Source organism: Dicentrarchus labrax, unplaced genomic scaffold (genome assembly GCF_905237075.1).
Source record: "Dicentrarchus labrax unplaced genomic scaffold, dlabrax2021, whole genome shotgun sequence".
Taxonomy (NCBI): Eukaryota; Metazoa; Chordata; class Actinopteri; family Moronidae; genus Dicentrarchus; species Dicentrarchus labrax.
In genome coordinates, this window is record NW_026136719.1 from 14,211,785 (window position 1) to 14,234,164 (window position 22,380).

General features: G+C 40.7%; 2 protein-coding genes across 2 annotated transcripts; both read right to left on the reverse strand.

Annotated features, from left to right (window-relative positions):
- Positions 1 to 129: 129 nt before the first annotated feature.
- On the reverse strand, positions 130 to 2,032 carry LOC127351881 (proteolipid protein 2). The gene is made up of 4 exons (XM_051379858.1): positions 1,580 to 2,032; positions 974 to 1,129; positions 759 to 854; positions 130 to 488 (listed from the first exon to the last, which is right to left on the reverse strand). Exons 1-4 carry the CDS (start codon positions 1,667 to 1,669, stop codon positions 378 to 380), a joined length of 453 nt encoding a protein of 150 aa, XP_051235818.1. The 5' UTR covers positions 1,670 to 2,032; the 3' UTR covers positions 130 to 377.
- A 124-nt stretch (positions 2,033 to 2,156) lies between these two features.
- Positions 2,157 to 22,059, reverse strand: galns (galactosamine (N-acetyl)-6-sulfatase). The gene is made up of 14 exons (XM_051379847.1): positions 21,894 to 22,059; positions 21,506 to 21,629; positions 20,178 to 20,252; positions 19,931 to 20,033; positions 19,219 to 19,362; positions 18,362 to 18,428; positions 16,860 to 16,987; positions 16,620 to 16,759; positions 16,337 to 16,440; positions 12,780 to 12,922; positions 12,292 to 12,394; positions 8,625 to 8,746; positions 4,122 to 4,239; positions 2,157 to 2,816 (listed from the first exon to the last, which is right to left on the reverse strand). Exons 1-14 carry the CDS (start codon positions 21,999 to 22,001, stop codon positions 2,730 to 2,732), a joined length of 1,566 nt encoding a protein of 521 aa, XP_051235807.1. The 5' UTR covers positions 22,002 to 22,059; the 3' UTR covers positions 2,157 to 2,729.
- Positions 22,060 to 22,380: the final 321 nt, after the last annotated feature.

A 22,380-nucleotide genomic window follows, 5' to 3' on the forward strand; every position in this document is an offset into this window, starting at 1 on the left:
AGCGCGGAAACGCAGCGCGAGAGCTCCAAAAAGCGCAACATCTGCTTTCTCCAGATGTGAAATGCGATGCCCCCCAGCTGCACACAACACAATCCTGAGCCATTCAGTGGAAATATCCAACTCGTGATGTCTCAAGGCAAAGAAAAATCTTTATTGATATTTGTTGTTTCACAAGATGTGTATCCATTTTGAAAATATATAAACATATTTCAGCATACATTTGAATTACAGATAGAATCTTAAATATATTTTAAAAAACTGGCACAAACTTTGAAGTGGCTGAAACATTTAGAAACACAGTGTAGGCCTGTAATAAACTCTTATAATACAATACGCAGTTATTTAGAACTTGTTAATGAATACTGTAATAGATTTATTCATTCATTGTTTTGATTCTGGGCTTCACGTCTTAGGTTGTTGAATGTGATGTTCTTGAAAAGCGTGTAGCTGTCCACAAACAGCAACCCAGCTGACATTAAACCAACTATCTGCAAACAGAGAGCAGATCTCAAATCACATTACATGTCATCACCAGTGTGTGTCTTTGTGTGTGTATGTGAGTGAGAGAGAGAGAAAGACAGAGAGAGACAAAAGCAAAATCTTCAAGAGGACTTATTTTGTTGGGCGACAGCACAGATAAAAGCAATGTTTGAATATTTCATTTTATTGACAATGTATAGGGGAAAACTCAAATCCACATATTAAAATTGGCCCACACAACTCAGATTGCAATTATAGATTAAAGAAATATTTCTCACCCCTCCAACCAGTGTGCCTGTGACAGTGTATGTAGCCAAAGCCATCAGGCTCAAGACAGTAAAGTAGAATGTTGCAAACACTGAATTGAACATATCCTAAAGAGAAGACAAGAGAAGACCTTGAGAATAATGTACAGTAGACTATTCTCTTAAGCACCAGGTCTTAAGAAAAACGTATAGGATTTTATAATGCCGTGCTGTAAAACATCACCCACAATGAGAGGCCAAAAGAAGAAAGTCAGCCTCTTGTTGAGTTTGAGCACATACAGCAGCAACAGAAGTAAAGTGATCAGAAACTCCAACACTGTGGCTGTAGTGTACTTTGGTGTGGCTGCTACAGTGAAACACACAAAGGCTACAAAAAGAGTCACCTAAAGCAGAAAAAGAGACACAAAACACAGACAAAAATGTCACTGCAATAATACAAAATACAAATTTTGACACATTTTTTTAATTGCAATGCAATCTTCACTAAGCCTAGCACATCGGTTCTTCTGATTCACACATTACCTTCCTTCATACAACATGTTGCACATTCCAGTTTATGTAGAAAGAGGAACTGAGTTTGCCCTGATGTTTCCACATCACATTTTGTACATGAACTACTGACCAAGTTGCTCCTTTAGCCTCTAAAATTCTCTTGGCACTGTATGTTAGTGTGGGTCACTACTATCAACAAACTACTTTTAGTAACATTGTTAACTTAAGCATACAGCAAACTAGTGGTGCTACTTTGTTATTGCCTCTGCACTGTAACTGTATCTGTAGCTCCTTCCTTGAACTTCGGTTGAAATCTTTTGTTGAAGAGCAAATATTCTCACCATCTCTGCTACTTTAAGGATTCCCCTCTTTGATTTGAGAAAAGCAATGTCCACGTCCATGGATGGGCTCTTATTCAGATCCTCTGACATGATGGTGTGATTTCATTAGCAAAAGACGACTCACTGTTTCCTGAAACAAGCTATTTCCTTTTAGCTGTATAGGAAATGGCTGTTACTAAATTCATGCGCAATATTTTTACACCAGCAGCTACTCTGGACTTCCAGTGAACATGACCAAATATGTGCTCTGACATTTAGATCGTGGTCCTAGAAGAATCTGCATCAGGGCCTGCTAGTGATTTGTAAAGCTGAACAGAGAGTTTGGTTCATTTTATTTGTAAAACTGAGGCTGAGGTGGAAACCTTTAAGATAATGTTAGCTTTTCTATTACATCATGATGAAGAAACCAGCTGCAGCAATGTCACCAGTGGAATAAACTATTAGAGGTTTCAGTGTTTACTTCTTTCCTTTTCACTATTCATAGTGAAATTATGTGTTGACTGTCTAAAGACACATAAGCAGAACTATGTGTATATGCACATAATGCGTGCATTAAGAATGTACCAGATATACAGTCTAACAAGAAAAAAAAAAATTTTTTTTTTATTGAAAACCACTTTCTGCAGTATGCATGTAGAAGACATACAGAATGAATTACATAATCCAACATGGTACAATTTATTTACTTTACCCATTGCTCAAACTGAATCTATGTGTTACATAAATACACATCTCTTGGATTTTATCTTGCACATTGCACATATCATCACATGTCACACTGCTGACTTGGTAATAAATCCCATGCTGATTCTGATTTAGGCATGATCAAAATAAATACATTTCCCTATCTGTTCTACACCACTCAAATGAGTTGTGACTTAAACCACTGACGCACTGTTCCTCCAGGTCAGGTAGAAGTTGTGCTGGCTCATTAAAATTACAACTGTAAAAGCTATCTGCATGATCAATGTAATGTTATTATAATTCCCTTTTGGTTTCACCACATGTTAACAGTGTACAGAAACTATTTAACAAAGAGTTCAAAAACATAAACATTTATAAAATAAGGTTGTTTGTTGTTCTGTAGAAAGGCACATCTTTCGGGAGGTTTTGCTTCCTCATCCTGGTGTCTGGTTCTGTAGTTTTGCTCTCAGTGTGGCCACTCACACTTCCAAGGCCCAGACTTGGGCACTTTGAGACACTTTCCCAACTTCTCACAGCCTGCAGGGGCCCAATTCTGTAAAAGAGAACAGCCATCACAGTAAGCACAAGAATATGAAGTTATCAAACGGTATTATTAATTGAGCACCAGATCACTTTGGTGTCCTGTCGTGTGCCATGAGGGTCTTGGGCTATTAAGTGGCCACATTTGTGCATTGTCTCATTAAATATTGTCCCATCATGTTTAAGATTTATCAAGAAAATATTTATTGGAACAATCATTTTAGGATATTGTTGTTGTTTTTTTTTTAAATATATACGTGGTGTCAAGAAATTTTAAAACTATGAGTTACTAGTTCATGCAATTATATAATATTTAGCAGAATTGAGTCATAAAACCTGATCTTACGGACTAGATTTTACACTACACAAGTAGGAACTTTAGTCAGAGAAAACATCTTATAACACCTAATAATAAACATATCGTATTTAATTTCCTTCTAAATGAAAAACTGAAACTCAAATAAGCATTGACCTGTATCACATGAATGGAATGGAAAGCGCCACATACATGTGAATAATGGCACCAACAGATAATGGCTTACTTGACATACATGATGTAAAAAGTCAATAGATCCATATTAGCACAACATAGGATAAGACATTATATTACAGGACAGGCACCAACATTCCTGGTTAAAATTGTGTTCATTTTCTTCACCACAAGGGGGCAGTGCTATGCCACAAATAAATCCGCAGTGGTGTAGTTCACAATCTGGTGCTTGAGGTGACAGGGGTGATGCTCAATTTAGCTACTTTTAAATAAACTAAAATATTTTTTTCCCCAACAAAGGCATAACACAGACACACAGTCAAGGTGAAAAGGTCCAGATTAAGGTGATAACAGGATTCACATTCAGGAGCGAGTTTGTAATGGTGATAAACAAATGTGAAAACTAAAAGCTAAATCTGTTGAAGTGGAACATTAAAAGTCTTCAGGCTCAATGCAGACTGGAAACAGATAGCAACTGAGAAAAGATGTCTATTTAGAGACGTTTATTGATTCTCTTTTATTTTTTTCATAAAAGCTTTATCAATTTTCTCTTTTGTATTCATTTATCTGAGCGTGATGCAGACAACAGAGAGATAAGATGAAAACACGCCTGGCTTTGAGGGCTGCTGGCCCGAAAGAAAACACATTATCTGCTGTGAAAACTGAACTGGCATTGGTCCACTGCCTCTGGATATAGCGGGAAGAGAGTTAGCTGCTACACACAACAAAGCCTGTTTTCACAATATAGTAATTCTTGTTTTGCAATTTTACCGACAAAGTGCATGATGAAAGTAAAAGATATATCTATCTATGTTATGTAACTCTCACCATCACGGCCACGTCACACATGTTAAGCTGGGGAATACCGGGCACCAGAGTCTTTTTATGGCTCTCCACAACCAGAGAGATCCTGCTCAGCACATCCTGGTACTCCTTAGTCGTAACCCTGCAAACACACAACTAACAATTAGTTTCAATACAATTTATAAAAATGAAATGTCAAAAAACTGTGAAAAAATTTCACAAATTCCCAGAGCCTGAGAGGACGTCTTTAGATGTCTTGTTTTGTCTGACCAAAAGCCGAGTAACAGCAGCTTATTGTCACATTTTAAAGGGTTACAACCAAAAGGTGTTTAAAAATGACTGAAATGTCCCCAGGGGTGGGGGGTCGGGGTTGGAAAAAGTTTGTTCTTGTATTTCTGTATACATGCTGTCACATTTTCAACCAATAAATAAAGTGGGGGAAAAAAAAAAAATGACTGAAATCATTAACCAATTTTTTAAATAGTGGACTGCTTTTCTGTCAATTGACTATGTTTTACATTTCAAATTTTTTAATGTTTACTAAAAGGCTCGCAAATATAGAATTACAATCAGAATTTCACAATGTCCTTTGGAGGGCCAAAAACTGAAACTTAATGGTGAGCCACTTGCCAAATTGTATTGTATTGTTAAGATGCAAAATAATTCTAGGATTCCAAAGTTCCCTCAACTGACTCCCTGTGCAAGTGTCAGTCTAAATGCGTGCTTAAATTCTGAAAAATAATTAATGATTAAGGGATTCTACATATTTAATAAGCATTTTTACTTCACAAAAGAAAAACAGCATATACTGTTTGCATAAAATTGAAACCTTTGGCGGACCAACTTTGTCCAGCCATGGTCTTAAACATTAACAAAGATGAGTCTGAATCAATTTACTGGTTACATTTATGAATGTATACATACAGACACTTCCACATATACAGTTGTTGTTTCTGCATATGTTAATGCATAGTGCATACCCACATTGACACAAACACACACAGTCTGTTTTTATTCTGAATCTGTTTTGTCCATTTGTTTCTGTTGTTGATTATGAATGGAAAAGCCGACCACACGACCACATCGATGAACATAATCCCTACATTTTTGCCTTTTTTAGGTTAGGGTTAGGGGGTTACACTGAATGTATCCAGTCCAAGTCTTACTCATTATATCAGAGTGGGGACATGCTGTAGCTTTTAACAACAAAAAACATAAACATAAATGCACACATACAGGCTGTCCACTCGGGCACCCTTTGGGAAAGCGCACTCAGCAGCGTGAACTATGTAACCCCTATCCCATCCCCTGTCTCTCAATTACTGCTGTTGGACACCAGGGAGCCAGAGCACCTCTGTGCATTATTATATTCAGTGTGTAAAACACAGGGACCCTGAAGGCTTTCAAAGGAACGCTGCTCTCAATAGGACCTGTAGGGTTAATGGGCTGTGTGTGCATGTGTGTGTGTGTTGGGGGAGTGGGCGTCTGGTGGCGTGACACACGGACAGACAAATATCAGCAGTGCAATTACACCCCTGATACACTCGCCAGCAGCACCTGTGCCAGCCTTCCATCCTCCCTCCACTGCAAACCCAACCCTCTGATTGGCCCCTGGGGAACATGTGCATGTGTGTGAGGTGAAGTGTCAATTAGAGTAATAACCCCAGGCCCTGTCCAGCTCACACCTACCCTCCCCTCTTAGATCTCCCACAGGGCAGCAAGGCTTCCTCCATCAGCCAGCACCTGCTCCTTTCCTTGATACTCTCAGTCTTTACTTTCCCCTACAATTACTCGACTGGTAGTGCACTGGCTGCAATTAGTCTCTCTCCTGGTGTGCCACATTCGTCATAAGCTAACTATCTACGCATTGTGACCCCAGCTGATAGGGAAAAACCGGATTACTCCCCTCGGTTACAAATCAGACATTCAGATTAAATTGCTTCAGCTATCTGGAATCGGCAAATTCGGCTTTCGCCCGATCTCAATCAGCGGGAGGGATATTTCATTGCCCTCCTATCTGTGCCCGCTACGCATTGTTGCGATTCATTTTGTGATAAGTGATGAAGCAACTTAATAGAAGTAAATGTAAAGGAGATTTATCAGACTGCTGTAAGTATTCACTTTCCCCATACAAGTCTGCAAGCAAAGCATGCCACGTACTGAGAAACTTACATAAGACACTAAGTTTTCTATTGTTTTGTCTATGCACTGAAAATCTTACAGTGCAGACCTCTAAATCAAAAAACTAATAATATCATTTGTTTATGCCCCCTCTGCAAACAAATAATAAAAAGCCCACAGTCAGCACAGCTCATTATCATGATTATAACCCTTAGCCTACTGGTGGTGAGGCAAATTCTGGAATAATAAGCAGGCTGTATGCAAATGGAGTCTTTTGATTTATAATGTATGGCACCCAAGGGGGATGGGGGCATTGCTCAGGTGTGTCACCACTCTGATTACTGATTCATAACACTATTGCTGGAGCGCGCACACACACACACACACACACACACACACACACACACACACACACACACACACACACACACACAAACAACCACACAGTAGCAGAAGGTGGGGGAATTGAGGAGACAATCAAATACATCTGTCCTGCCTTCCCCTCCCCTCCACCTTCTTCTCCACCCTGGTGGAAATTGAGCACTTCAGTAAGGACTATTGATTGGGGACACAAGAGCTTGGTGGCAGGCAGCAGATGAGGCCAGACTGTCTAAGGGCTGCCTGCAGTGTTAAGGCTGGGACTACACTCTGTATGACCAGGGCTCTGGGGACGTGAGCTGAGGTAGGTGGTGAGGAAGTAGGATGTGTTAACCTTAGGGCAATAGGGTCACAGAGATGGAGGGCGAAGCTGGAAAAAGGCTTTGAACAAATCCAATGGGGATCCAAAGGTAGATTCACACCTGGTTGGGTCTGTATTTCATCCTGGACAGATGGACCACCAACAGAGGCCCTGACACCCTCCGACTCAAATCAAATTTGTCTAAAACAATGGCAGTTAGACCCTTTTGTCTAAGAGAATAGAAAAACTGAAAACTAATACCTTCTGCATTTTTGTTCCCAAAGTCTTTTCTAGATTGCATAATTATAATATACACTGTTTTCCTGGGTGACTGTTCTCAACTGGGGATAGTGTATGTGTGTGTGCTCTTTGCTATATCACAGGCTGCGACAGTAGTGAAGGTATGTGTGCAGACAGGCCCTACATCATCTTAAGTGGCTCTTTAGGTGCAGACAGAGATTAATGATGGCCAAGCAGCCAGTCCAGCTGGGGGACCGAGGAGCACACGGACAAAACGCACACATACACATGTGTACACACACACTTAAGTAGGATGGAGGAGAACAGTCCCAGTGAATGCAGAGGGACAGCAGCTTGGTGAGAAGAGTGGTAAGAAGTGAGCTAAGGTGCGCAGCAGTAGGTGGAGTGGGAGAAGTATTGGGGGGGGAAGCAAGACAAAAGTTTGGAGAGGAAGGGGACTGATCAGTGCAAATTAGAGCGGATAGATGGTGGAGTGTTCATGCAGAAGAGTGTGCACAGGGGGTTGACCTTTTAAATGAACTCAGTGACCCCAGTGGAAAATTAGTGGTTTTGGTTTTGGTTTGTGTGTGTGTGTGTGTGTGTGCGTACACATATCTCACACTCAGCACAACACATGGCTGCATATTGATTGGTTTTTGCTTTATTTTTTATTCTTCCAAGTAAATAGCAAGGCTAAAAGGTGGGCAATTGAAAAACAACATTAATGTTTTATCATCCAATCTCACTTGAGAACTGAGCAGGAGGCAAAGAGGAGATGAGGCCAGAGCAAAACACGAGAGGCAGAGCGGCAGAAGGCAGAAAAGAAAGGTCAATCTAGGAGTTTTTATGGCAGGAGGAAGCCAAAGCGAACACTGTGCACAAAAGGAATATTCTATCATCAAAGCGATTTTGAGATTATCTTAATGTATTAGTCATGGTGTCCGCTTGTGTCAGTTTTTTTTCCCTAAAAGATCATTATAAATATTCTATATTGAGAGAAAGAAGAGGAGGCTCATATATCTTTGCACCCTTAAATAGTAATAGTCTTAGTTCAGCCTCAGCTGTCTGTGTCCTCTGGCGTCACTCCATCCTCTTGGCGATTCTTAACTCTGCTCTGAGCCAAGGAAGAGACACACAAAACTCCATTAAACAGCACTCGCTCTCAATTTAGACCTGAACAATTTATCTTGCAATTTTAACCTGCAGCGGTGCATCTGGGTTTTGAGGGCCAGATAGCAATCTTTAAGGAGCTGTTTGCAATCACAAAGAGAAGGGTGTAATCAGGCGTGCTCTGGCTGAGCAGATCAATCCGCCGCCTTCTTTTTCATGCCATTGAATCAGCATTGATCTCATGCACATTCTGTGTTATCAACAGGCAAACTGCCTTCCTCTTCTCACCCCTCTCCCGTTCATTTTCCACCTTCTCTCATTTTTTTTTGTCCTCTTCCCCACCCCCTCTCCTGCAATTCAGTTTTCAGAGAACTAACCTGATAGGGAACTTTTCGCCAGGATCCCGTCCCAGATGGAAGATGATTGGCTGCATTGTGTGCTCTTTCTGCTCGTGAGTAGTCACACCCGGGACCTCTTGACCTGGACAGAAGTTGATGCCCTGTGAGAGAAAACACACACACACACAAACCTTTTTAGCTTTTTACTAGAACAGTTACATATTGATGCTAATATGGTTTCTTCATTTGAAGCCAATCTCAAGATTGTAATATGTCATTAATATGTCATTACAAGGAGGCAGAGTAAAAGAGAAAAGTTGATGGCTCCCAGTTTCCTTTTTTTTCCAAGCACACTTCTAGTACAGGAGCCAGTTCATAACGGTAATGACTTCACCACGATTGCATAATACAGATGTGGAAGATCTTTGGATAAGTATAGTACTATAACTCAAGCAGAGTATGGATTAGATTATTGACTATTCCCTTTAAAAGCTTTATCAGTTATAGACTCGAAAAGAGAGTCTAAAGTTTTGAGGAAGAATGCATGAACCCTTCAGATCACTTTTCCCTCTCTCCATGTTTCTAAAGTATCTCTTATTTTACATTTATTTTTTTATTTTTAAACCACCAGGAGTCCTGTAGCCCTGTCTTCTGTATGTATAAGACTGCAACCCACAGTGGGAAAGAACACAAAATCCCTGTTTTGGCAACAAAAGTCTCAGAAATTAAATATGAAGATCAACCTAACACAGTATATGAAGTCAGTCAAACTGGTTGAATTTCTTTTTGCTTTTTCTCTTTATGCACCACACAACATCCCATTTAATGTAAGTCTTGATACTGTCTGGCACTCTGTAATGACTTTTATTTAAGTTTTAATGCCATGGTGTGTGTCCTATTTGGTAGTTTTCAATGGCCTATATTTGATTCTTGTTTTTGTTGAAACACACATACACAAGAATATTACTCTGTGTTTTATCATGTATAATAAAATGATAACTCAGCTAAACAGATCTGGATGTTTAGATTTAGGCTCGCAGCCACCTGCTACTGTCAGTGCTCAATTTTATGTTATGTTTATTATCTTGTTGTCGTATGGCCTATATGTATATTGTCTTCCAATCCATTGTGTTACTCTTGCAGCTGCTGTTGGTACACCATAAAGGGTTCGCGTCACTGGCAAATAGAGGACTTTCCTCCCTTGTACTGCCTCCCCTTCATCTCTCCATGCCTTCGCTCCTGCTCCCTGACTCCATTCTCATGAGCCTGGCAGTGATCGCAGCCTGATTGAGTCACACTCACTCCTCCAGAACCCCCTGGAGATCTTCCTCCTTCTTCATCACACAGACACACATACACTCACACAAACACACACTTTTTGATGAGCACAACTAATATTGAGAAAGCATTCATCTGTAAGGCACTGCTGCTGCCCCCCTCTGAGATCACTCGGCAGAGCACCTCGAAATACATATAGAAGAGAGAGAAAGAGAGTGAGTGAGAAGGATAGATACCCCCCGCCCTGCAGAGCCTCCTCTCATCCAGACTTGTCCTGTCTTTTGAAGCCAACAGCTTAGAAATGCAGAAAAGAATGAAAGAAAGAAAAAAACTCTTCCCAGAGGAGCAGCAAGAAAGGCCTGCTGTGTGTATCTCTCTGACTCTGTTTCTTGTACCCAAGACATAACAGCAAGAACTCCATATCTCCCCTGACATTAATGCTATGGATACAACTAGGCTGCTTTCAAACTGGAGCAGAGCAGTCGCTATTACAAGATAAGGTGCAGGAGCATCCAGGGGTGGCGGGATGGATTTTGGAAAAGGAAATATTCTGTGTCTACTTTGATCCAAAGGGGAAAGGGTATGCTTTGGAAGGAGAGCAATCACTTTATGTAGATTGTGGCTGAATATTTCAAACATCTACTTTACTTTGACCAGTATATTTGACATATTCTACAATCATGAACAAATTGCAGTTCAGATTTTCTAAATGCTCCAGGAGGTCTTTATACGCTGCACACAGTAATGTATGTTCTTGCTTTTTGCCATAAAGTAAGTGAACTAGGAGTTAAGTATCTTATGTCAATTTATTCAAGAGAATTGCTTCATAAATAAGTTACCAGCGTAGCACTAATAGGTATCTAGGAAAAAAGAAAAAAATTTCAGTTTTCATTGATCAACTTAAGTATTCAACATGGTTTAAATAAACTATCACAGCTGCCATAGAGCTCCTACTGTAGCATAGGTTACTCAGCAACCCACATACAAAGGAGCCACAGTCATGACAAACTATATTTCGCAATATTAACATCACTACACTGCCTCAAGAGAGTTTGATGAGAGCCATTTAAGCCTGTGAAATTTCTCATTTTCCTCATGGCTGAGCTGTATGAACACAGCCAGGACAGAGCAATACGTCTCCCAGCTATTAACCTGTAATTTCACTCGTCTTCACAGACACACATCTTCCCTTGTTTATTTCTTACCATGGGCCAAGAAAACCAAATTATATTTTAAAGAATTACCACAGCTGAAGAGCAAGCAGGAAAACAGGCTTTTTTTTTAGGTTTGATTGTGAATTTCTGTGGCAAGACAGGTTAAACTGAAGCATATATCGGGATTTTAAGGGTGAATGATTAGTAATGATAAATCCATGTTATTCCTACCACAGAAAGCCTAACTGAGGACCTCAAAACAGATTTTCCCTCTAAAGTTAATTTTCAAAACATTTCATGTGTAGTCTGACTGTGTAAAACAGCTCAGTATGAGCGCATAAGTCAGTTTGTTTACATTTTTCATGTTTATAAAATGTACTATGGGTTACATGAGATGGACAGTTTAAGGATTCAGCCATAATGACATGAAGCATACTGGGAATTGAACATTCCTACATTGGAGCTCAACAGTCGCTACATAAAACACACACACACACACATACACACACAGACATGCACATCTATATGGAATACCGAACATACATGTACATGTTTTCTCTCATCCTCTTTCTCTCTCTCTCTCATGTACACACACACACACCAATCGATAGGCAACTCACAGGCAATCAGACGCCATTATTTGTGAAGTTCCACTTCAGTTCACATGAGTTGATAAAGGAGGCTGCTATTGATTCAGCGGCCCTGAAGGAGAGAGCAATTTAAGCGACCGATGGGGCATAAAACAAACTGGATCACAGGAAAAGCAGAGCCATGGAGAGAGGACAGGAGGACATGTTTTTATGGACAGAGGAGAGGAAGAAAAGCCACACTATCCTGCTTCTCAAGTGTCAGATTTCACATTTTTCCTGATACATTTAATCAGCACCAAGTTGATGTAATTACGGCCGAGGGATACCGCTGGCATCTGCCTTTCTTTCTTCCTCTTGAGCTCTGTGATGCCAAAACAACAAGTCTACAGCAGGCGATGTCGGTATGTAAATGGAAGGGAGGAAAATCTCCACTGGAGTTAGAACAAACAAGTCAACTGGTTGATGAATGATGTAAGTTCGCTGATGTGGGGGCTCTTCATTAATATTCATTACGCTCTGATGTACACAGCAGTCAACTGATGAACCATTTTCAAGATAACACCAACAGTGAAAGTGTTTGTGTGTTTGAGTAAGATTAGACAAAGAGGGAGGATGTGGCAGTGCAAATCAGGAACTGAGGAAACAGAGATGGGACAGAATTGCTGAGTTAAAAGAGAGTCTTACACTTTTAAACTCCTCCCATGAGTTGCTCCAGGTCCAGTAGTGTGCCTTGTATTGTCCAAGCCTCACAGCCATCAGCTCGTTCCCACGGTAATAAAAGATCGGCCTGTTGAGGATGAGAAGGGAGAAATAATGTTCAGATTTGTTTCTTCCCAGGTGAATTTGCACCATATTGGAGATTTCTGTTTCGAAAAAAAAAATATTTTCTTTGGGCATGCTTACACTTAAAGTCCACTGCCACTTATAAAGAGTCTCCAGCCACACTAGAAGCACTGTGGGACTGTATTTAGGCACAGCGGTGCTTTGAGTTAAATGCTAACCTCTACATGCTAAGATACTCACAATGAAAATGCATGAAATGTTTAGCAGGTATAATGTTCACCATGCTCATTATCTTAGTGTAGCACATTAGCATGCAAGCATTTGTTAATTTAACTAAACTGCTAATTAAGCACTAATGCTACACAAAGCTTAGTAGTGTGTGTGCGTACCTGTTTTGGAGGGTGTGTGAGCGCTTTAGCAGGACTGGTGTTAAGTCTAGTCCATCAAGGGTCCTGTCATCAGGAGGGCTGATGCCAGCCAGAGCCAGACCGGTGGTGAACAGGTCCATCACATTGGCCAACTGGAAACTCACCTGCAAAAAAGGACAATTTAAAAAAAACACAACCACTATCTGCTGTATGAGAAGCTATTTCACACAACCTGCGAGTTAGGATTGGAAAAAGTGACCTTTGAAGAAATTAGTATTGGCCATGTGTCCTCTCAAGGACTAAAACTCAAATTGGTCCTCATTTGTCATTGGTAGGTGTATGACACACACACACACACACACACACACACACACACACACACACACACACACACACACACACACACACACACACACACACACACACTCTTGTTGATTTTGCTTCTTGTTTCTGCCAAATAATGACGCGTTCACAAATGGAATACCACAAGCTTGCTATTTTACCCTGGATGTTCCTTATGAATGTGAACAAGGTAACAATGCACAGTCATGATATGGTGTTTGTATGTGTGGTTGTGTGCACGCATGTAGGCAAAAGCTGCATTTCTTCAGACTGCTCACTAATCTCTGCTTGCAGGTTTATTATAAAAAAAATTTCCAAAATGCCTCTCTTTCTAAATTAGTTTTTTTTTTTCCTTGAGCAGGGGGGGCAAAGAAGAAGAGGAGAGGAAGTAGGGAGAGGACAAGGCCCGGGCAAGCAGGCGGCTGGAGCTGGAGCGAGCTGGTGTTTTATCTCCTTCTCCCAGTCCCAGTGAAAAGCTTTATTTTATTTATAAACTTTGAACTATTTTCAGATAAAATGCCATTTTTTCGCTGTCATCCTTGATCTTCCGTTCCATTCTCTCCTGAGCGAGCCTTAGAGGAAGACGGCACGCTCACAATCAGATAGCGCTATCAGGCCTCTGCAGCTGCACCACCATGTGCCGCTGTGCTCCTATCGGCAGCCAGCACACATACACACACACACACTCGCTCACACACAAAAGCTCCTAAGCACTGAAATGAATTCCCTTTTCTTCTGTATCCACAGAACTAGCCACAGAAAAGGGTTTGCAATGCATTCCATGATCTATCTGCACATCCAGACACTCACATGCGGGCACACACACACACACAGATGTAGTCCATCACTTCATTTTTCTTCTTTCTTTTTTTTTTTAAAGTCCCCCTCACACAGACACACAAACCATTAAAGAAGACAGGACAAAAGGACACAAGAAGAAGCAAAACTGACATTTAGTTGGTAATAACTTGCATGACCAAAAACCCAAACTTTCAGACTCAGACTGGTCTAACGGAGGAATTTATCTCAGGAGTTGCCATCTTTTATTTCCCTCCTTTGTTAGCACTGCCCTCTTATGCAGTCTACACTGAACTTCATTCTTTCTTCGTCCTTTGTTTTTGCCTTTTTTTGACTCATCACTCTCTATTAATGTCACATTCTCTTTCTCTCTTTCTTTTCTTTCTTTCTGCGTTGTGAGTGGTGATGGTGGTTATCTGAGAAGGCAGCGCTTCAATCCCTGTCTCTGCCACTCTGCCTGTGTGTCTGCTGCCTGATAAAATGCAACAAAAGGGATTGTGACGCTCGACAACATTGTGGGGCCGACACCCCCCACCCACTTCCCCATCTTTGTTCCTACAGCCACCACCCCTCATCATCCTGGCCCCTAGCCCCCCACCCCTTCCCTTTTGGCACTGGAAGAATGCTGAATCTGCACCTGCTTCAGACCAACCATGCTCCTTCATTCCACTACACCTCCTTCCATCCTCCTAAGTTTCATCACTCAGATACATTCAATGGGTTTTTGTGTGGAAATAGAAGCTAAAGTGGTCTTCAACAACCAATCCCCCATCCCCCAAAGTCTCCTCATTTTAATACTGTAAAGATGCATCTGTGCTCAGTTGGTAAAATAAACCTGCTGAAATCCCCTTTTAACAAAGGCCTGCATGGCTGTTTGTTGTCTCCAACATTTTGCTTGAAGAGCTTATGGACATTTTTCAATACACAGATCAAAAGAGATTTCACAAGACTACAATTAAGAGAGGGGGGCAACCCTGTGCCTGGTCTGTCTCCCCTCCCAAGCAGCACAGAGTGATAAATCCAGCGCTGTGGAGTATAGTAGCTCCAACAAAGCAGCCTTGTCATCACAACCCCAGAGAGCTTTAGGGAGGATCTATTCCTCATTCATACAGCCAGGCCACAAACAAATACACACACACACACACACACACACACACACACACACACACACACACACACACACACACCGTGTTTTGTGATGTTCTGTTTAGGTAGAAATATCATTTGCATCTGTTCTTCTTTCAGTGGTCTAGAAAGTTATCTGTCACACATATAACTAATCCAACATACATAAAGCAAATAACTCAGAAGTATACACACACACACACACACACACACACACACACACACACACAACACAAACACAAACACAAACACAAACACAAACACAGGTCAATTATAATGTGGCACAGGTGCAGCAAAGCCAACAATGTTGCTGGTAGTGTGGCAGCACCAGCGTCTTTAGCACTTTTCCTCCTTTTTCTTTTTTCTACACCAGCCACCTCTTTTACTTCTTCCTTGCTTCCTTCCCCGTAGCCCCCCCCCACCTCCCTCCCCCCATCCCTCTGTTCCTTTATCCTGAGCGCCTGGCATATTCAGATACTGAAGTCCTCATTACAGCTCAATCCAACCTCAGCAAACACACAAACAGATTAGCCGCTTAAGACGCTCCCAATCCCCCTCTCCCTCGCTACTCTGCTGTGCTATCAGGCCCCAGCACACCCCTGTGAGATGAGCCAGGGGCAAGGCTTACTGCAGACTGCAGCCTCCGCTTGCTCCTCCACCAAATCCCTCTGCGTCACAGCCCCGTGTCACAGCTGCCCCTAATACAATTAAAAGTCATTTGCAGAACGCACAGGCTTAGAGGATCATAGTGTGGGTGGGGGGTTAAATTGGGGAAGGGGAGGGAGAAAAGAGAGAGAGAGAGAGAGAGAGAGAGAGAGAGAGAGAGTATGGGGCATTAATTCCAGCCAAACATATTTGAGTAAAATGTGGAAAAAGCAGCCACACGCTTCATGGCCACAATCACACAGTTTATCTTTTCTGGAGTTCAATTGCTCGACAGAAGTTGAACATAGTCAAGATTAACTGGTTACAGCGCCATGAGTGTGCACATGTAAAGTGGTAAATGATACACAAATGAAACAAAAAGCAACAATCATTCAAAAGAGAGGATTAGTGAAATAATTATTTATTCACTCTCAACCTGCTTTACAGTCCTATACATCGCCTGCAGCTTTACAGAGAACATTTCAGCTCCTGGTACCTGTTGATATGCAACATCAGGGAGTAACAAAGCTTAGAAGAACAAAAAACTGGCTCTGGATCTTGGGGATAAATCTTGTCTCTAGAGAAGATGACGGGGATTAAGTGAATGATCGTCGATTTTTTTGGAAGCCTAATTTGGTAAAAGATTTAAATCACCAGGATATTCTCACCGTGCCCTCTTTGATGTGTCCAGGCCACCAGGCAATAGCAGGCTCCCTCATGCCCCCTTCAAAAGTTGTCTCCTTTCCACAGAGGAATGGCCCATTGCTGCCACCTAAAGAATCATAAGTACAAAAACAATCTATTCATGTATCAAATCACACACACACACACACACACACACACACACACACACACACACACACACACACACACACACACACACACACAGGACAGATAATGAGTACAACTTGGTTTAACAAAAAGAAAACTGTATGTGTTTGCAACACCTACTTTCATTTGGCCCAGACGTTAGAGCAGCTCCGTTGTCTGAGGTGAAGAAGACAAAGGTATTATTTTCTACGCCCAGATTCTGCAGCAATGACAAGATCTGACCGACGCTGTAGTCTAGCTCCATCACTGCATCGCCATACCTACAGAACACAGACAATAACAGCTTATATAATTCATATAATTAAGCATCTGACTTAAGCATCTGCAATAAAAGAGACAATTAGGTTGCATATTATGTACCGGCCTCGCTGGCTCTGCCCTAGGAAGCGCTTGGAGGCATAGACAGGGGCATGAGTGGCGTCAGCTGCCCAATAAAGGAAGAAGGGCCGGTGTGCCTCAGTCTGACGCAATATGAAGTCAAGGCCTTCCTGTAGAGGTGGGAGTGGGTGTGAGAGAGTGTTACAACACTTTCAGTGCAGATGTCAAATAATTCCACCTACTGTAGCTTCATTCACAGTAATGCTGTCAGGCTGCATAAAGTAAATAACCTTTCTCACTTGCATACCACATACTAACTCTAATAATGAGAATGTAGTACACTCAGTTGGCAATTTATTGGGTACACCTAGCGAAAAGTAATACACTCTCATAGAACAGTCCTGCAATAAACACAACCTTTATAAAAGTTAGAATTTTCAGTTTTTGTTTAACCGGTTTTAGAGAGGTGTTGATTCAACTTTCCTTAGAGGCTTTAGCTTTAGAGGCTGCAGTTAATGTTAATCTGTATAGTTATACTGAGGGTAGAGTAAATATTAGAAACAGCTCTGAGTATAATGCAAAACAAAATCAACAAAACACTGAACATTATAATGGATTTGTTGCAAGGCTGCAGTAGTTTTATCTGGGTGTACCTACGTAAGTGCCAGCTGAGTGTGTGTCTATTTGAAAAGAAATAGTTCACTTAGAAAAGCCACCATTTATATACTAATACATGGAAAAGCACTTTCTACTTTCAACTTGATTTTAAAGTAGCAGCTAAGTTGACATCTGTTGGTGGGCAACTTCCAGTTAGTACAAAATAGGACAGTATATTCACTTTTGCATACTAACTGTCAAAACAGTGCTAAGCTAAAATGACTTAATTGTGTGTACTTTTAAGTATTATATATAGCACTGATGTGACTCACTGTTTTTTTGCCACACAAGTATGTCCTGCTGGTAAACCCAGTTTTAACAACCAGATATAAACTGGTATTTCGAAGTCAGTCTCTAAAACAGAGCCACAATAATAACTGCATTACTGAAACCAGTCTAGTCCTATAAGACATGCTAATATGAGCTTTACAAAGCTCTACTTGACACATCCACCCTCTTCTTGTGATGACATATTACACCTCTCAAGAATGCAGTGAGTCTCTGCAGGCTGCTTTTGATCCCTTTAGGAACAGAATGGGAGGGACTGACGTACAGCAGAGATAATGAAGTAGAGTGGGCACAAAAGTGAACAATCTACTCCTGCTGGTGAAAAGAATCAAAGGCCAAAACCAGGTTTTAATTGCCTTTTTAAATTGTTTAATAGATGATTAATGTTTTTGTGCTTTTGTTTTAGTGAGACAATTTCCCACACTGGTGGATAACAAAGTTGCATTCTATTCCATTTTATTCTACTCTATTCTATGAATAGTTTTACATAGGAGACAGTGAAACAAATTGGATGTACCTGACTCACTCTGCTCCGCTAACAGGGCTGTGTCATCTGAGATAGAGACAGCCTTAGAAAGGACAGATGAGATTTAACTTACCTGCAAGTACATCTGTGTGAGGTTGGACTCTCCAGTTTTCCTGTCAATCTTGAACTCCTCATAGTATCTGGAAAAAAAGTGGGTCGACATAATTTATTAAATAAACCTTCATTATTAGTTAGCCATCATCCCATCTGAATACCTGCTGAGGCACCATGCTTCTCTTACCTCTGCTTAATCAACCGTATGAAATGATTCATTCACAATGACCTGATTGTATTGTCAGGCCTTTCATTTTGCCTCTAAATTGACCGAAACTACTGCAGACAATATCATTAAGACAATGGGAGCAAATTTCCCTCCCCTTCCCAGACTGTGTTTGCAGGAGATTTCGGTGAAAGACATATTTGGGAAGTCTCAGCAGAGCTGAGCAGAGGGAACTGTTATGAGGCGTTGCCGAAGCGTGGCGCGGTGAGCGGAGAAGCAGTGACAGGCATCTCTCTTTCTTACGCTTCACTTCCTCCAGGTGTCTCTGCATATAGCCAATGCAACCTGCCGTCTCTTGAGGGCGTGTGTGTCTGTGTGTATACGTGTCTATTTGTGTGTGTAGGTGTGTCCAGGGCCCAGGTATGCAGCGCTGATTAAACCCACGGCTAAGCGAAAAACACGCCCGGCTGCCAGTTCCAATGACCCTGAATACACATATGGCTGTTTTGGGGAAAACAAATGGGCGGAAAATGGAATACACAAGCACAGCTGGTACAGAGAAAGAAGAGGAGGGGAGACACTCATATCATCCAGAGGAGCAGCCAGCCAAACTATTCCTCTGAGTCATGGGGAAAGAAGATTTTTATAGATTCTCAACCTCTGCTTCTGTCTGCTGTTATGTATATCTGAGTGCTTGAGTGTGATACTACCTGCCAACCATCTCAGAGTTGTTGTAGACAGGGATGTTGGGTCTGACGCTGCTGTTGTAGGGGCCAAAGTGGCAGTTTGGTGCACCGAACCATTCATCAAAACCATTCTCCAGAGGCAGGTACTGTGGTCTGTGGCCCAGATGCCTGTAGTGACAAACAAAGTACAATCACACAGTGCAAGATCAATGTGGCTGAAGGATGGTTTTCATGTTTTTGCATGTTTAAATTTAGACCACTAATACAAAATCCCATATACTTGTGCTACAACATGCCATTGCAATGTATACTGTGGAAAATTATCATTAGAAATGTTAAGTATAGATAATTTGTAATAAATTGGCTAAAACATCCGGCATCGGTCCTCTAATTAATGGAATCCATTTAAAAAAATCATTAAAATTCTATTTATTTTCCCAATTTACTAATGTGGAGAGACCAGTGGATAGTGGTGACTCACATCATTCAGCTCATTCAGACTGTTAATTCATACTCATGGATTTCTATAATGCTTTTATGCAAATCACTTTACATTTTGCATCTCATTCACCATCAGGAACAGTTTGGGGTTTGGGTGTCCTGCTCAAGGACACTTCACGGGTGGACAGACTCTATCTCCTGAGCCACAGCCACCATCACCTATCGTCATCAGCATAACCTCTAAAAACTTCAGGAACCTCTAAAAACCGGGATTAAAGAAAGATAAAGTGCTCACCACTTGCCAACTATCTTGCTGACGTAGCCCTTTTTCTTCAGCATCTGGGGTAACAAAATCTCATCCTTAGAGATTCCTCCCACTATCTCCTGTGGTGTGTATGCTATAAAAAAGGTCACATTTTAGTGTACAAAACTTTCCATTACTTTATTGCACACTGTACATTATAGACTAAGTAATGAGAAAACCTGCAAGAAATTATTTGCAGCTGGATGATTTGTACAGTAAGGATATACTGAGAGCGTACCGTTTCTGGCGTGGGCATTAGTGGTGTAGAAGCCGTTTCTGACAGGCAACCTCCCGCTGAGTAATGCAGCTCTGGCTGTCATTAAAATAATAGAAAAAAGTCATTAGGATTTCTGTATGTTGGTCTTTTAAATGCTTTTTTACTGTCAAACAAATAGAGTTATGTGTGTCCTCTTCCCAATGTCACATACTGTATATTGGAGATTACAAATTAATTTGTCCAACCCGTAAAGTAATTTGGTTATATTGGTTTATTCAACAAATATACCTTTATCTTTCAGCTTTTTGAGAATTATTTTTCTGTAACTACCAAGTTTAATACCCTTTACGCATCTCCTGCTCCTATTGGCTGTGGTTTAACTCCATTATGTACCCAATCTACCTTTATCAAATCTAATCTCTGCAGTCAGGAGAAAACCTGTATCTCCATAGTTCAACTCAAAAAAGAAGCAGCTTTTTAGCTATGCTCTGCATTTTTTAAGTTTACCTATCTACTTTCCATGAACAAAAAAGGCACACAAACTCTATTCTGAACATAGCTTTTTACACAGATAACTAAAAGCATGAAAATGTTCAAACTAGAATTGAAAGGTTTCTCACAAGAGTTGTGTTTAACGATGCGATCTTCAAGCTTAATTTTAGCCAGTGGTGGAGGAAATATTCAGGAAGTACTAATATCACAATGTAAAAAAACTCTGTGACAAGTGTGAAAACTTAATTAAAGTTTTAAAAGTAAGAGTACTTAATGCAGAAAAATACCCCCTGTGACTGCGAAACTACTATTTTCAGTATGGATTCACCTGCTGATTTGTTTCTTTATGAATCAGTTGTTGACAGAAATGCTGTTACAATTACCAAAGTGACACCTTCACACTAAAAATGAATTACAAAATATTTAAAAGGAAAAGCAGCATATCCTCACATTTTTAAAACTGGGACCATGAAATATTTGTGCATGGAAAATGACTTATATGATTATCAAAATAGTTGTTTAATTTATAAATAACATTATATTTTATGAGCTCTTTGTATGTTTTGTTAAGTAACTAGTAATGACAGCTATGAAAGAAAAAGTAATGACATAAAAAGTACAATATTTCTGGTGGCATGGTTCTTATTTTAGCAAATAACAAGTGTTGTTCTGTGGTAGGTCAGTTGTGTTCATACTTTCTTTAGCTATGTGCTTTTCCAACATCTGAATAATGTGACAATAAAAAACACAAGTAGAGATCGAAGGCTGCAACTGTGATAAGAGAAATTAATCCAACATCTTTAAAAACAGGAACTGCTGGTTCAGGTTCTGTTGTGCAACATTTTCAGCTGACTCACATGGGGAACAGAGTGGGTTGGCAGTGTAGAAATTTGGAAGCAGCATGCCCTGAGCGGCCATCTCATCCAGGTTGGGGGTCTCTTTAGAAGGCTGGCCAAACACTCCCAAGTCACCCCAACCCATCTGAAGAGCATAGGGACATAGGGATAGCTTATTAACAACTCCTGTCTACATTCACACCAAGAAAAGGTCAAACACTCACAACACACAAAGACAGACATAGACACAGGCTGCAGTGTTCAGTTAGATGTACAGAATCACAGTTACTCCTCAGAGAGACATATAAAACAAACAGAGAGAAAAGGAAAGCTACACAGACACATATTCTCTCAGACTCATTCACTCCTCAAACAGCTAAAGACACTAGGGAAAGAGAAAATAACTTACATCATCCATGAGCATGATGATGATGTTTGGAGATGAAATATTTGGTGCCTTTTCTGTCAGGGAACAACATATTATTGCACAAAACAGAGTCAGAGTTACAGTACACATCACTCGCCTTGCTATGCTTTAGTCATATGAGCATCAACTTCGAGGAAGTGGTTTGTTTGCCTTCGTGCGGGTCTTCAGCGCAACGCTTGCGCATACATAATAGTTTTAAGGGATTGGCTGAAAGGAATTCAAATTTTAAATGAATTTAGATTAATAGATTTTTATTTTGTTGACTTCTGATTTTGGTAGTGTTGTATAGCAGGATTAAATCGTTAAAATTGAGCGTAAAATTGTTCCTTGACTTTTGGTGCATTCAGGGACTTATGATAAATGTTGTACGTCCGCGATAATATTGGAAATTGCCCGGAAAGAATGAAAACATGGATCATGTAACAAATGTATTTTGGTCAATAAACTATCAAACGTACAATATAAATAA